This window comes from Aphelocoma coerulescens (genome assembly GCF_041296385.1).
Source record: "Aphelocoma coerulescens isolate FSJ_1873_10779 chromosome Z unlocalized genomic scaffold, UR_Acoe_1.0 ChrZ, whole genome shotgun sequence".
Classification (NCBI taxonomy): domain Eukaryota; kingdom Metazoa; phylum Chordata; class Aves; order Passeriformes; family Corvidae; genus Aphelocoma; species Aphelocoma coerulescens.
This window is the reverse complement of record NW_027184085.1, coordinates 24,692,281-24,708,377: the sequence shown is the minus strand read 5'-3', so window position 1 is coordinate 24,708,377 and position 16,097 is coordinate 24,692,281. Positions and strand designations below refer to the sequence as shown.

Below are 16,097 nucleotides of genomic sequence, written 5' to 3'. Positions count from 1 at the left end.
GATTCAAGATGCCTAATTCCACTTCCGAGTGGTATCAGGCACTAACTAAACTGTAATGCAAGCACCAACAAACTTGCATTTCCTGTTCTTAAATGTTTTGAGGCTCTCCGAGTTTTAACTGCTGAACTTTGAGATAGAGATCATAGTAACAGCAGCAGAACAGAACAAAGGGAAGGAAAGCGCAACTGAAGCAGAAGCTTAAACCAAAGCATTTAATTGCATGTTGCTGATGTGCTTCTTTTAAGAGGACATAAAAAGGGCATTATACAGGATTCAAAGCATTTAGGGGTGAGGAAAGAAGGGAGGAAGAGTCAACACTTCAAATAAACATGCCATGTAGAGGAAATATCTAATAATTTATTGACCTTCAGTTTCACATTGTGAAAAAAAGTGAGTTTTACAAAATCTTAAGATGTAGTAGCAAACAACATAGACAATTTTACTTCTTCACTTGCACAGTTTTCTTTTAGCACATGAACCATGTCTTCAAGGGCCAGGAATGGGAACATTATTCTGTTCTAATCACTCTTATTCAGACAGGTGTCAGACATATAGAAAAGGGGCTGCACAATTACACCAGAAGAGGAAGGCTGTCCTTTGTTACATGTTTCTACAGCAACCAGCCTGCAAAATAAGAGGAACCTTCCCATCTTACGCCAGGGTTTTTGTGTGCACTCTGCTGTGAACTGCATTTGCTTCAAAGTGTGGGGTGTTTTGCAGGACTGGAATGGTCAAGTAGTTAGCCAGGATTCCCACAACAATTCACAGAGCAAGAGCCTAGTGTATTCCCTGCAGAGCCAGAGGCCCACCCTGACTCCAGCTTCCTCCAGCCTACACACAGGAATTAACTGAGGACTTGAAAGCAGACCACAACTTTGGAAACAGCTGCAGAAAACTCATCCCACTTTTGGAAGCTGCATGGTGCTACAAAACAGATTTCATAAGCTAAATAGATGCAAGGCAGCTTCACCTCTAGACTCTGATCAGCTTGACGGAGAACACAGGTCTCAAAGCTACATGTCCTTATTCAAACACAGGGGCCCCTGGGGACCCAGTTCTTTACTTCCTTGTACCTTATGTAATTACTAGTGCCTGGTGAGAGGACATGCAAAACACAGGAAGTCTGATTTTATGGCTCCCTTCATACTCCTGAGAGTGATCCATAAGATGAAAGGCAACAAAAATTCAAGGCTGTTAGCTTCAACATGGCAACCTGTGCAAGTACAGGGATATAGAAAGTAGACCTATCCTAATCTGTTTTCCTATTGCTTAAAGGCCATCTAAGGGGGGGCAGGGTTAGAGAGGCTGTGGGTTTAAATACTTTTTTAATCTATCACTTCAAGGAATCAGTTTAATCAGTGGAACTATAATTTTATCACATCTAGCTGGAACTCACCCTTTCAAAAACTGCAAATGACTGCTGATTAATCAATGTTCTCTCAGTATTCACAGAACTCCAAATACCTTATATCTGAAATGTAAAGAGTCTATTCCAAACAGCAAATCAAATGTAAGGCAGCACAGAGAAACTTCCAGTGACCAGTGTAAACACTTTCAGATGACAAAGCTTTCACAAATACAGCTACGTCACTGTCACACAGAGAAAGGCAAGCATCACCAATGTGACTATTTTTGTTTTGCATGCACACATGCAGCTGTTTACTTATACCACAGCACACACCAACCATGTTACTGAATGTGCCAGTTAAGTTGGGCTCCAGAAACATCTAAGAAAACACACAATACAATACAAGCTTCATGACAGGATCTGGCAAAGAAAGTACCTGTGAAACACAAGCTTCTGAAATTCCAATGAAAAAGAGTAGCATCATCTCTGTCCAAAGACCAGAATAATAAGAAACAATTTTATTTATAAATCAAAGTTTGGTTTCTCAGGATTATCTGAGGCTTCTGAGCAACCAAGTGATTAAAGACACACCTGGATAACAAAAATAAAAAGCAGCAGAGTTTGAGGGCTTTTTTTTTTTTTTTTTTTAAGATAAGAGGTTTGAAATTCTTTATCTATCCCCATAAGAATTTTTCTAGAGCACTTGGGTCTTTGACATCTGGCCACTCAGATGATCATCTGAAATCCAGATGGATGAGGCAATCCAGTCAGTGCAAAATTGCTGCTCTTTCTTCTTCTTCTTTTTTTTTTTAAGACTTCATCATTAACCTATGTTGAGGTTTTATGTTGTTCTTATTCTTGAATCACCATTCTCCACTCCTTCAGGACAATGTGGCTATATTGTTGGTAACCCTCCTCCAACCCAATAAATAAATAAATAAGTTTGGACAATGACTTCATCTGGGCTTGGTATCCAGAAGCTCTTCCACAGTATTTGCGTTGCAATCAGGAAGCTGCACAAAGAGAGTGTTGCAAGAGACTTTGGCTATTTCCAGGTTAGAAATTGAAAGGCATGACCAACAAATGAAATGTTGCAAGGACACCGTCTACAAGACACACCACATGCAACCTGGGGAGCTGGTGGCCTGAGAAAGTGACCTCCATGGCTTCTTCGTTTAGCACATGTGTAATTTAAAATCCTGTCTTGTAATCCTTCCATTTCCGACTGGGAAGCCACTCCTCCCTCCCACCTCCAACTGTTACCCAATAGTTTTCTTTCTTTGTGCAGCAGAGCAAATCAGCAATCACAATATGTGCAAAACGTACAATTCACACAAGCCCTTGCAATATGAAGACAATTGCAGGCATTGTTTCAGCATGCAAGCACTGAACAATAAATAACTATATCTACAACAAGTAACATAATAGGAATCAGACAGACTGAATTATAAATACAGGGAGGAACAGGAACAATGAGCATTTTGGGGATGTAATGTTTGTTCCCCACTGTTGCAAAAACATTTCACCACTGGACGGGTCCTTATGAAGCAGAAGGTAACTTACTGCACACAGGACAATGCAACACAGGGTGTAACAGATGCTGCAGGCACTGCCCACAGGCAAGCACACTCCAGTCAGCAGAGTTCAGCAGCAATACTGCTGTATCTTCATTCACAGCAGCATCTTGCTGTTTCAGACCTGGCCTGCTTCCCCTGCAGCTGGTGCTGGCACTTCATCACAAAGAGAGGTAACAACCCTTTCGAATTTCACATAAAAACAGCGGCGTCCATGGAAATCAACTGCTGTGTAGTGCACAGCTAAGAGAAGTTCTGTCTCTGGTTTTTTTTTCATCTTTGAAAGACTGATTAATATTGGCATTAATCCACAATTACTAGCACAAGGACCAGATCACAGGTTTGTCCATTCATATTTAAACCGTGTGTTGAAGCACTGAAGAGAGGGGTTTCTTCTCCCATTCCTTCATGTCTAGGTTGGATAATTTACAAGGTGCAGATGATTTTCTTCAAATGCAAGAGATGCTGAATGATTTTTCTTCATTAAAACTTCTCCAGATCTGAGGTTCCAATTCGCTTCTCCAAATAAAGGAGTAAACTAAAAGCATGGGAAGAGGTAGAGGGAAAGGAGAGAGAAATGACTTTAAAGATTTTGCTGCAACAATATATCATAAGGGTTTTTTTCCAGATGTCAAAGAAAATTTAAAAGCTAGGCTTAGGATACAACCCTAATCTTGTATCCTACATTACAACATTAATGGGCTTCCCTGCCCGCCCGGAACATTCAGGTTCTTGTGCAATACCCAACTACTGATACATAAACCAGACAAGAACATAATTATTTAGGACCAGATTCTGACTTCATTATTCTACTCACCTTACTCTGCAAACCATCCTATTGACTGCAGAAACACTGACTAACTTTTGGGGTAGAAATTCAGTCACTTGAAACCTAAATCAAACTGGCTCAAAGTGATTGGCTCAATATCCTGCATACTTGCACATTTCTATGTTCCCCCAGAATCTTAAAACTTTGTGGATTTGTTTTAGGCAAACAAGCTTTTGTTACTTCTCTTCCACAAAAACCCACATGAGCACTTATTGCAGAGTTTTTTCTATCCCTCAGCCAAAACAAACCTGGTTGGATCAAAGCAGAAGGGAAGGTGAAGGTGTCTCACCCCAATACCTCCCTCCACCTTAACAAATTCTGAATTGAATTTATTCACAGTAGAGAAAGGGCCATAGAATTCCCTTACTTAAAATACATCTACTCTTCATTATAGCAGAATTCTCCCTCCTTTCTTTTCACACAGCAATATACTATGCATCAATAAATCCATCCTGGAGTCCTTTATAAAATTTATTATTCAATGAGAAACTCAGCCTTTGGATACTGAGATTGTGCTTTGCTTTTTCGCTGTGAAGCCGTATCAAAATGCCAGCTTCTAAACCATCATCAGTTCATCAGCAATTTCTGACAGCACTGCTAGAATTTTAGAAGGCAAATCCTATTTCATTACAATGCAAATGAGCTCCAGCACACTCACAGATCCTTTGAACACACCACATCTCTCTCAGGCTGTCTAAGAACAACAGAGAACATTCACAGGAAACAACCCAGCCTACATAACAGTCCATAGTGCTTTTGCAAGTGTGGGCCATTTTTTTATGTCTAAAAAAGTGTCCACTCTTAGTGTGATTAGTCTTTTCTAGGTATTCTTCAGCATAGCGTGACATTCTTCCCATCAATACAGACTATCAACACCGAAGTCAAAACAGTGTTTCTTGTCATGGGACGAATTTTAAAAAAACTATAAACAATTCCAAAACAGAGGGGAAAAAAATGACTCAAAACTCTCAAGTTTGAGGAACAAGACAAAGCAGACTGAAGTCTTCCTAAAAGCTGTCAGACTGGGGCCACACAGCACCATGAAAACAGAGCAATCAGAAGTAATTTCCTTTTTGTCCCTCCCACCCACTGACAAAGCAGCAGGAGTCAGTAGGAAAAAAAACAACCTACTTGCTGGATGAACACACAGCACTGGAGAGATTTCAGTCTATGGCTACATTCAGACAGTTATCTTATGTGCTTGTTAAGCCAGTTATCTTGTGTATTAGTGAAGCTAAAATAATGGCTTTTAACAAGATACTGCAGAATAAAGGAAAGCTTTTTGCACCGTTATACTCTGAGAACTCTTTTTCAAAATAAAACACTCCCTCACGTACTGTAAACTCCAGAACAATTAAGTCAGACTCAGAAGAATAAGTCAATATTTTTCTTGGCACAGACCTGAGTCCGGGCATTCAATACTGCTGTTCTGATAACACTGAGAACCGCATAAAGTCAGTAATAATACAAATTAACTGAAGATATTGAGACATAGTTCCCAGCTAGGGAGGAAGCTGACACACAGAAATGAGGGCCTCCATTTGCTGTCGGGGGGCAATTACTGCCAGTAACCAGGACCTGCCAAGTCTCTAAAGTTTGTCGTGCTTTCCCAAGAGAAGTCTGGGGAAAAAAAGATTGAGAAGGGGAGAGAGGGGAGAGAGAGAGAGGGGAGAGAGAGAGAGGGGAGAGAGAGAGAGGGGAGAGAGAGAGGGGGGAGAGAGAGAGGGGGGAGAGAGAGAGGGGGGAGAGAGAGAGGGGGGAGAGAGAGAGGGGGGAGAGAGAGAGGGGAGAGAGAGAGAGGGGAGAGAGAGAGAGGGGAGAGAGAGAGAGGGGAGAGAGAGAGAGGGGAGAGAGAGAGGGGAGAGAGAGAGAGGGGAGAGAGAGAGAGGGGAGAGAGAGAGAGGGGAGAGAGAGAAAGGGGAGAGAGAGAGAGGGGAGAGAGAGAGAGGGGAGAGAGAGAGAGGGGAGAGAGAGAGAGGGGAGAGAGAGAGAGGGGAGAGAGAGAGAGAGGGGAGAGAGAGAGAGGGGAGAGAGAGAGAGGGGAGAGAGAGTGTAGTATTTTCAAGGCAAACAACCACCTGAGAGAAGAGCACCTGATGGCACAACACTGCCCAGTTTCATACTAGATTTCAAAGCTGAGCTGCTGCTTTGCATGGGCCCAGCCTTGTATTCCTTACTCAGTCAAAGCTCCCAGTCAAATGAAAGGCAACTACAAGAGTAACTGTCTGCACTATCTACACTGCTTCAAAGACCTTTGGGGTTTGCATTAAGTGCAAATGTCAACTGTGCAAAAAACACCAAAGAAACCTCCCCAGTGATCTGTCCCAAACTGAAGAACCTAGAGAAGTCTTTATACACAAGTTGTTCTCCCTGGAGAAGATTCTGGAGAATCTCTGTCAGTCTGAACTTTCAGGTAACCCAGAGGCACATGTATGGCTTGTTTAATTACTGCAACTATTTATTTGCCTTTTTTTTATAACCTGCCTGCTTTCATGGGTACAATATACACTGCTCAAATCAAAAAAGAAACTACCTTTCACAGGGCATTGATTATTTAGGATCAAGGACATCATTATATTTATTTGGCTGGCAGTAACTGATTTTGTACTAAAGCCACAAGGAGGAAGTGGGGAATAAAAGCAACACACAAACAGGAGTCTGCCTCGTTTGTTGCAAAATACACAGATTAATAGTGAAAATCTTTTCCCCTCCTCCCAAAAATAAGAAATGCACAACAACCAATCAAGCAAGACCAAATTCAGACTTGCTTGTGAGAAGATACAATGCTGAAGTTGCATCTGGTAAGAGCTTGGCCCATTATGTATAATTAAATTGTTTTGGAACAGTGTGTGCTATAGACTAGTAATTATTTCAGGCAGCAATATTAATTACACATCTTCCTGACACTATATCTAGTTCAACATATATATATGTATTTTGAAAAGTCTGTTTTTTAAAATGTAACAATGGAGAAAATGCAACCTTAATCCATGCAGATGCAACCATGCTGTCTAGGTGAGATTGAAAATTAGGCCTGAACTCCCTGTAAAACACCTCTCATAAGACAACAGCTTTCCCTAAAGCATCAGTGTGGAAATTCAAGCGAATTCACTATCAGACTTCAGATCAGAATTTACTGTATCTTCTTTAGGTACTGTTACTGGATGCAGAGTGACTGAGTCTCAGTCATCAGGAAAATGGCACTGGAACCTTTATTTAGCATGCATTTAGTGCTTAAAAGCAGAGCCAATTTCCAAAAGATTATCTGCATTTCTCCACAAGCTGAAAATGTTATTTTTCTTAGTCCTTCACATCTAAATCATGAAGGAAAAGGCCTTGTAAAAGTCAGTGCAAGATATATGGCAAACTACTTCCAGCATCTGGCTTTGTCACAGACATGGTGCCTGGCTTAAAACAGCCCATGAATGTATGTGTCTCAGGTGCTCCAGATGTAAAATTGCATCAAACATACTCACCCCTCCTCAGAGCTGCTGCTGAAAAGTTTTTTGAAAAGCATTATTACAGTGAAATTCAAAGGTGTTATTTCTTACCTGATAACTTTTAATTGCCAACTTATACACAATTAGGAGGGGAGGTGCTTCCATGTGCTGACAAATGCTGTGGGAATTAATGAATATGGCACAGTTGTTATGCTGTTCCATACATCTAATGTGGGATCGTAGCAGTCCAATGTTTTGCACCTCTGAATGCCAAAGTAGCCTCCAACCACATACAATTTGTTTCCAGATGCCACTGCGTGGCAGCTCATTCGCTTTGCTGTCACATCTCCCACCTTAGTCCACTGGTATGCCTCACTGTTGAATTTATAAGCAGAGCATGCAGAGAATTCAGTATCTCCACCCATAATAAAAATCTGGTTTCCCAGAACAGCTGCAGCTGTGTAGCGCCAGGGCTGGGGGCAGGTGGCTGGTACTGTCCATCTGTTTTCACACTGATCGTAGCACTGGACTTTGGGCAGCTTGTCATGGCTAACACTGGTACCACCAAAAGCAAACAACTTCAGCTTTGCACTGACTACAGCTGCATTGCTTACTCCCTCTCGCAGTGGGGCAACCATGGTCCATTTGTTGGTCACGGGGTCATACTGTTCTACCTGCTTCAAGGATACTGAAGGGGAAGCTGGAAGGCAACCAGTTGCTGCAGTGTGTCCTCCTACTACATACAAACAGTGCTTAAGTTCAGCAGAACCGTGGCCAAACCTAGCGACCAGCATGGGAGCAGCCTTCGACCACTCCTCGTGAAGGGTGTCATACACCCACACATCTTTGGAGACCCCATTTTCTGATCCTCGTCCCCCAGTGATATACACTTTGCAGCCTATGGCACAAGCACTGAACTCTTTCCGTGGGCTTGGAATGTCAGCCTTTGGAATGATCTCCTTTGCCTTTTGATCCACCAGGTACAGCTTGTCACACATAAAGGTTTGGCCACCCAAAAGAAAAAGTGAGTGACCAGTTTTTCGGGGTCTGGCACACAAGCTGGTAACCACTCCATCATTCTGTAAGATCTTCAACTTGCATCTTATTGATTCTTCTACAATCTCCTTGCTTTTCCTTTGCTTGGTGATAAGTTCTTCCATGGCCACATTCTCCATAAGGTATATGGCTGGCAGGAGGGCCAGTCTCACTGTCTGCAGCAGCTCCGGCAGGTAACAGTGACGCTTACTCAGGTCATAGTTGACCCAATTGATAGCTGATTCATATACCAGCCTTTCATCTTCAGTTTCTAATTCTTCGCTGGAAAGGAGCTGCACTACCATGTCTTTTGGCAGTTGAAGGAAATCTTCGCTTTTACTGATACTCTGGAAGTTGCTAAGGCACATCCTCCAAGAGAGCTCATACAGCTTGGTGCACTGATGAGCATCTGACAGCAGCAGCATACCGAGACAGTTGGTGGGATGAAGGTTTTTCTCCAGAAATTCTGCACAAGCATCCCGAATGTCCTGAAACTCCAGCATGTCACCGGCCTCCAGCAATGACTCTGCGTTCTCCTCATTGATGATAACTCTGGAGGAATATGCATAGTCCAGAAGAAGCTCCAAGACTTCTGGGTGAATTGAATTGTGAAAGTTGACTTCACTGTCCTGGCTCTCTTTCAGTCCTCCACTGAACATTGCTTCAAAGTAGCGGCTACAAGCAGCTAGAACTGCTCTGTGGCAGGGGAATGACCTGTTTCCAGCATGGAGAAGTACATCTGTAAAGAGACGCTGCTGACGCAGGAGGTTCAGGTGAGTAAGGACACTATCAGCATAGGATGACTTGTGGAACAAGTATATGTTTATGGAGCCAGTACTGGCCCTAGACTTGCGATTTTCATGCATGCTGACTGACATTTTCTTTTACACCTATAAGCAAAGAAAAAATTTAATATAAATAAAAGCAAAATTCATTATTATTTTTACATATCAAAAAGTGTGTCTATTATTCACTATAGGATGGGGGAGAAAAAAGCCTTAATTTACAGCTGAGTGGGCAGAGAATTACATCTCCCTTTGGCATGTGTTTATTTTTTTGTAAGCTGAGATTCATAAATGCCATAGTCTAAATTTGTTGCCCAAGAGCAGGTTTATCTTGGGAAACCTGATCTCCAACTTTCATAGCAATACAGTAAGCAAGTAAGTTAGAGAAAGAAAATGAACCAGGACTGATTTTCTCACCCTTCCCCAGCCTAGACCAGCTGATTCATTACATACATACACATGCACACGCTTGAAACATTCTCCTGTACTGAATCATAGCAGGAAGAGCTACCAGACAGAATACCTAAGGAATGTCAAAAGCTGTATAGGGAACAAAAACCTACTAATCCCATTAGGAAGCTTCCCTTTGGTATAGTGATTCCGTATGCAACAGCACAAAATGGAAAAAAAACGAACTTTAAAATAAAACCCTGGTATCAACCATACATTTAGACTGGTGTAAATGTAAAAAAAACAAGACTAGTAAATTCTACAGATCCCACCTTTATTCCACAGAATTCAGTGGCTGCTTGCTATAGTGATATAGCATATATTTAGGCAAGGTCAGCAGAAAAACATGTTTTGACTACCAGCTGAAGTCACTGAGACATGGCCTCTGAAGCCACCTGGAGAGTGGAGAGTCAGGTCCTCAGAGCTTAAGCCATTAGTTCATTCTGAAGTTTTGAGGAGGCATAAAACAGAAGACATATCCTATCCTGCTCTATTCCTACCAGACAAAACGCTGTTCAGATCCTGTTTAGAGGTGAATGTTACTGTTACCTGCCATGGTAACAGTAACCTACCTGCAAGTATATGTATAATTACAGCAGCAAGTTTCCAGATTTAAGTAAGTCAAGTCAAAAGAGTATGGAGTATAGGGAAAGGGAGGAATATTGGCAGAGATAAAAAGCTAATGGCCAAAAAGCCACAGTGCAAATAGTAGGAGATGAAACAGACAGAACTCAGTGCAAGCTGTGGCTGTTAATCAGTACTCTAATAATCTCACTTCTCTCTCTTCAAACTGCAGAGAAAACTCAGAGAAAGCCAAGACCCAAACTTGCCTAATTATTATGCTATTTGCATGTCCAGAGTACCTTTTACTGCACCTTCAAATAAAGAACTGGCCAGAAGGTCTACCTGGAAAGCATGCAGCGTCCTAAGTCAGAGCATGACCTGGGCCACTTGTGAAGGTTTTTAATGTGGATACACTTTACTCTCACACAGACATTTTCATATACTTGAGCATCTTTAAGCACTACAGAACTGTAGAATTTCATTCCCACATTTCATGCTTCAAGATAATACAAGAGCTTTACAAGCCTCAAAAAGAAGCATTTTTAAATACATATATTTTTCTAGATTCATATGACCAGAAATAACAAAATCAAAACCACATGTTTAATTTGGACAGCAGACTCCATTTCAGAAGAAGCAATCTGTGTATATGGAACATGCAACACCTGCAGTTTAAATGCAGCACAGCCAGTACCATCCTCCTCACTATCTGTGCTAATGCAATTGATTCACCATATTGAACAGCAAGTCTGTGATACACCTTTCCCTTCAGTTACAACAAAAAAAAAGCCCCTAAACCAAATTTGAAGTAAGGAATAAAGAGACACCTTACTGTAAAACTACTACAGCCCATTTCCTTTTATCTGAAACACAATTTGCCTGATGAAATTTAACTGGGATTGAAAAGAGCAAGTAACACAGCCCAATATATGGTGCTCAGCCCAAAGTCCTTCAAACCAGAGAGGAATCCTACATATCAGAGCTACAAGGCAGAGTATCTGTCTCACTCTACCATGCAAAAGTTTAGAAAGGGATCCTACCAGTACTCCCTAGACCAAACTATTAAATACACTAAGCACAGAACAGCTTAAGGCAGCTGGTACGTCTTCAAAACACAAACTCTTTTACAAGGAAAATTAAGTGACCTTTAATGGAATTGTATTGTCTGGCAAAAAAATACGCAGATGGCATTCAAGGATCTTGAGCACTAATCTCAGACTAAAATAACCCACTTAACCTATAGCCAAAAATATGATACTGACTATTTACAGGTTGAAATCTCCTGAAACTGAAGGATTACAGAAAGGTCATGGCCTGAAATACTAGTATACAAGCAGTTTGAAGGCACAAACAGGAAGCTGAACACTTTACTGTAGTTTTTTTTCAATTTTTTCCAGGCACCTTACTATTTTAAATGCTATTATGATGCAATGCAAAGTATTCACTGGATCTCTACAGGTGGGTTTTCCTCACACTGAGGACTTACTCTTTCAAGGTTCCTCACCAGGGAGCAGGACGGGAGCTAAACACTCCACTGATCAGAGACAGCAGAATAACCAGGATCTGAATATGCTCACTGCCCCTCAGCCTCCATTCCAATTAACTGAATGTGTAGATATCACAGTCTAGGCATGTCAGGATCTCTACGAAAACACAGGTCCCCTTCTTTGCCCCCTCATATTGGGGGAATTCAGAGTATACTGAAAACTTTCTTTCATCATGCACACAGGGTTCAGAAACAGGGCAGGTAGAGTTCACATCAGAGGCTGCAAATGCAGGCATTTAGATCTTTCACCAGGCTGCGTACTACCATGAGCACCACTTGTTCAGCGCCACTCAGAATGAGCCCATAACCACAACAAAATAGAGGCAAACATAAAAAAATCCACCCTGCAGTTATGCATACAGTGGAGACTAGTGAACTACAGACCACACGCAGAGGGGAGAAACAGATCACTTGTCTGTTACCCAAAGCCCACTCACAGCCATAGTAAAAAATATCACTGTAAAAAAAAAATTGCATAAGAATCCCTCTCAAACAGCTACTGAATAAGGCACTCACTATTTCACCCTGCTATAACAGAAGACTTAGTCTCTTGCTGAGAAGTAGATTTCACATATGCTAGTCTTGAACCGTTCCTGTAAGATTGCCTTTATCATTGCAATGTCATCTGTTGAGAGGAATTCAAAATATGCCAATTCACATTTAAGATAAGCTAACATATTTCCCCAAACAGAACAAAGATACGTATCTATACACATCTTTTTCCTCCACTGTGGTGCTGAGATGAGTTCACACATGGACTAGCTGAACAAACACCCTTAGAAGCAGTATCACCATTCACTAACAGGCAGTGTTTCCATAAACATCCTTTCTGAGTCTCTGGCAATTAGGTCAATCCAGAACCTTATAAGAATATTAAAATGTAAAAATGACATCTCTGATTTCTCTGTTTGGTGTTGAAAATTATGTAAGCCTCAAATTCTTCAACAGAGGTAATTTACAGTCAGTGATCAAGTGTTCATCTTGAATAATATTAGCCAGTTCCCTTCAGGCATTTTTTCCTTAGAAATAGTATTTGTATGTAAAAGACAAGAAGTGGTCAGTAAATTGCAGATATAGATTTTATCTAGGAACAGAGGTTGAACCAAGACTTTGATTTATAATTACACTTCAACAGCCTACTTGTCACAGCAGCCCAGTAGTAAACACTACTTTACGACTAAACAACAGGCTCCTTGTCCCACTTAACAGTTCTACAGCATGCAGGTCTCAGCCTAAATCAAATGAAAAATCAAGTATTTTCAACTTACTGACACATCCCTGATGCAGGCTCATTTTAATACGACTGTATAATTACACGGTGGTTGCGTTTTTCTTTAGAATCAGTGAAACAGCCGCAAGAGAGGAAATCTACTAATCATCCCATCGATATAACTAACACCGCTTTCAATTGCTAAATCTGCACCGATACTATCGGCAGAGGCAAACCGTGACCCTACCTAAAGTCTTCAAACTCAGTGGCTGCCTAGGACCTGCAGCGAGACAGAAAGCAGAACACGCTGCTCCTGCTAGGAATGCACTACAGCTCACCACATGCAGACAAAGAAACGCAACTCTAAATTCCCCTCAGTTCGCTCCATCAAAACACGTAAGTAACTTCGTCTCTGAAAAGAAACTTGCAGAGCTTCTTTCCAGCCTGATATAAAATCCAGTGGGAGAAGCTAAATGCATTTGGTTTCCTTTATAGAGCAATAACCATGTGCAAAAGTTTCTGTACCGGCGCAGGGAGAGCAGCGCCGCAGACAGCTCAGGGAGCAGCGAGGCGCTCGCTCATTCCCTGCCCCGCCTCACGTCCACTGAGGGATGCTCCGGACCGCCCGGGGCCCCGAGCGGGAAGCTGAAGCCCACCGGGAAGGCTAGCAGCCTTCGTAACGGGAGCCGACGCTTTCCGAGGGCAGCAGAATACAGGAGATCGCAAACCACCGCGGATGCCTACCTACCAGTGCCCCGCTGGTCCCTAGCGTTCCGGACAGGGCGGAGGAGGGCCAGGCTCCGCCTGTGCCGGGGACCAAGAAGGCAGCCCGGCTCCAGCCGGAGAAGCACCGCAGGCAGCGCGGCGGCAGCTCTACCCCGCCGCTGCCCACCCGCCTCCCCTCCGCACCCGGCGCTGCACCGGATCGGCGGCACCAACTTACAGCAGCGGCTCCCGAACGAGCGCGGAGGTGCCTGGGCGGCGCAGCGCCGCGCATGGGAGGGGAGCTGGGCTGTGCCGGTTCGGCGGTGCCGCGGAGACGCGGCGGGCGAGCGGCGATGCCGGGAGCCGCGCGGAGCTGGTGCCGCTGGCGGGAGGCGGGTCGCGGAAGGGAGGGCGGGAGGTAGGGAAGAGGGACGGAAGGAATGGAAGAAGGGGCTGCTGCTACTGCTGGCACGCCGGCCGCAGCTCTGCCCCAGCGGCGGAGCGGAGAAGGGGTATATGGGCTGGGGGGCGGGGGGAGCCTTTATGCAAAGCCTGTGAGTGACAGGCGGGGGAGGGACGGCCGGCAGGACGAGGGCAGCGCGCTCGCAGTTGCTGTCCCGGCCGGCGGCAGGGAAGGTGTAGCGGGGCGCCCGCGTCGTCCCGGACGGGAACTGCAGGATGGCCTCTCCTGCCTGCCCTGCCCCGCACCCGACCGGGGCGGCGCGGGGGCTCCGCAGGCTCGGACGGAGCAGCCACTCGAGCTCCTGCACCGCGCTCGGGGTGAACAAGGGGTGCGCCCGGCTGCGCAGACACCGAAACAGCTGTGCGGGATGGGGAGAGCCGCGCGGACGGGAGGGGTCCCTGTCCTCATGGCGTGTCCCAGTGGGTGGCGAAGACCGAGCAAAGCAGACGGTGGAAAATCCCTCCTCGGCGCCCTGGGAGCGGCCGGGAGGGCGCGGAGGAGAGCGGGCATCGCGGGCGCTGAGCCCGTTGCCGGGCGCTGCTCCTCCCGCGGCGGCGGGGCGGTGCCGCGGAGCTACCGCGGGCCGTGCGGCCACTGCGCTCTCCGGAGGCCTTCACAGAGCTGCCGCTTCATAGCTGCCCAGCGGAATGCTCCTGCCCAGCACAAAGGGAAGCCTGGCTTTAATTATTTCCCAATTAACAAAGTATGTTAAAAATGCATGTGTGCAAAAGGCTGATTTCAACAATAAACATATTCTAGACATAACAACAGTGCTTACATAATATCATTGTGTGGCTCTGTACAAGAAAAACACAAGGTACCATACTAAACATTGCACATATTTCTAGTTTACTATTTGCTAATACCACTTAAAGCAATGGTATTAGTCTAAAGAGGCTTTAAGGAAGATAAGAGCAATTACTCGCACCAGCAGGAAGCTTCTTGTTGAATATAATAGTTTGGAGAATTTGCTCGTTCTTCATAATGAAATGTCACCCAAAATTCTCCTGTTAAAAAAAAAAAATGCCCTGCAAGCAATTTGCTTACATGCAGGGGGTTATTTATATTTGTGTTGCTGGACTCCAGAGTCTGCAGATAAGCACACATAATGTACAGCAGGACACATCTGTAATTCTAGACAGCCTGCGGGCATATGCAAGCCTGGAGAGCATGGCTGAACAGGGAGCAGATGAAAGAGTAATTTGTTTCATAGATTATTTCTTTTTATGATATTGTTTTATTACAACATGAAGTATTGCAGGTTGCATGGTCTAAAAATGTTGCACATCTGTATGTAATAAAGTATGTTTCAAAGTTGTTTAGGTGTGAGAAGCTATTGTAAATTGTAAACAACCTCGCACAAGGGGTATTCACAGACACCCATGTTAACCTGACTCACCTACCTGTAGAGGATTTTGGATTTGACTGTGAAATTTCAACCTGTGTTGCACATTGTATTTTCCATGTTATGAGTCCAGCTTTTCCTTTCGCATAACATAACCATAAAATGCCTTGATCCTATTTTCCCACATTTCCCCCCAACTGAACCTGCAGAGATTCCACCCAAATCGATTCCACCCAAATCCTGTCCATTATGGTGAATCTTCCACGATGTGATCAGAAAGTCAGATTATCTCATTCTATACAACTAAAAACACAGGGATACATTACTTCATACACTGACACTTTGAACAGGCAGAGTTATCACTATGAGTGATAAGCCAAAATGATAGAATAATGTTACCTATCTATTGCTTAGCAACATCTGAACTATAGCTGTAAGGAATGGTCAGTGAAAAACAAGTTCCACAGAGAGGACAACATACAGGACTTATGTGGATGCCCACAGCATGCAGATTTGGGCAGTACCCTGCATGAACAAAATGAGGCAATAATCCTGTAAGCGAGTGACCAGATGAGTACTGATCTTCCTTTTTTTCCATGAAATGAGAAACCTGTTGAAGTTAAACAGGGCAGAATGATTGGATGAAGCTTTAAGTCATCTGTTGGGGAAACAAGTACACAGCCAGACAGATACTTCTGTGTGTGTAAAGGAGTGGTACTGGTGTGAGCAGAGAGAGAATAAGAAGAAAAAGGAACTCCACAGTCCATGTTTACAAATCACAACAGTTGTTCTTTTGGATGTGC

General features: G+C 43.7%; 1 protein-coding gene across 1 annotated transcript; it reads right to left on the bottom strand.

Annotated features, from left to right (window-relative positions):
- Positions 1–337: 337 nt before the first annotated feature.
- Positions 338–13,956, bottom strand: ENC1 (ectodermal-neural cortex 1). The gene is made up of 3 exons (XM_069002085.1): positions 13,725–13,956; positions 7,303–9,116; positions 338–3,460 (listed from the first exon to the last, which is right to left on the bottom strand). Exon 2 carries the CDS (start codon positions 9,102–9,104, stop codon positions 7,335–7,337), a length of 1,770 nt encoding a protein of 589 aa, XP_068858186.1. The 5' UTR covers positions 9,105–9,116; positions 13,725–13,956; the 3' UTR covers positions 338–3,460; positions 7,303–7,334.
- Positions 13,957–16,097: the final 2,141 nt, after the last annotated feature.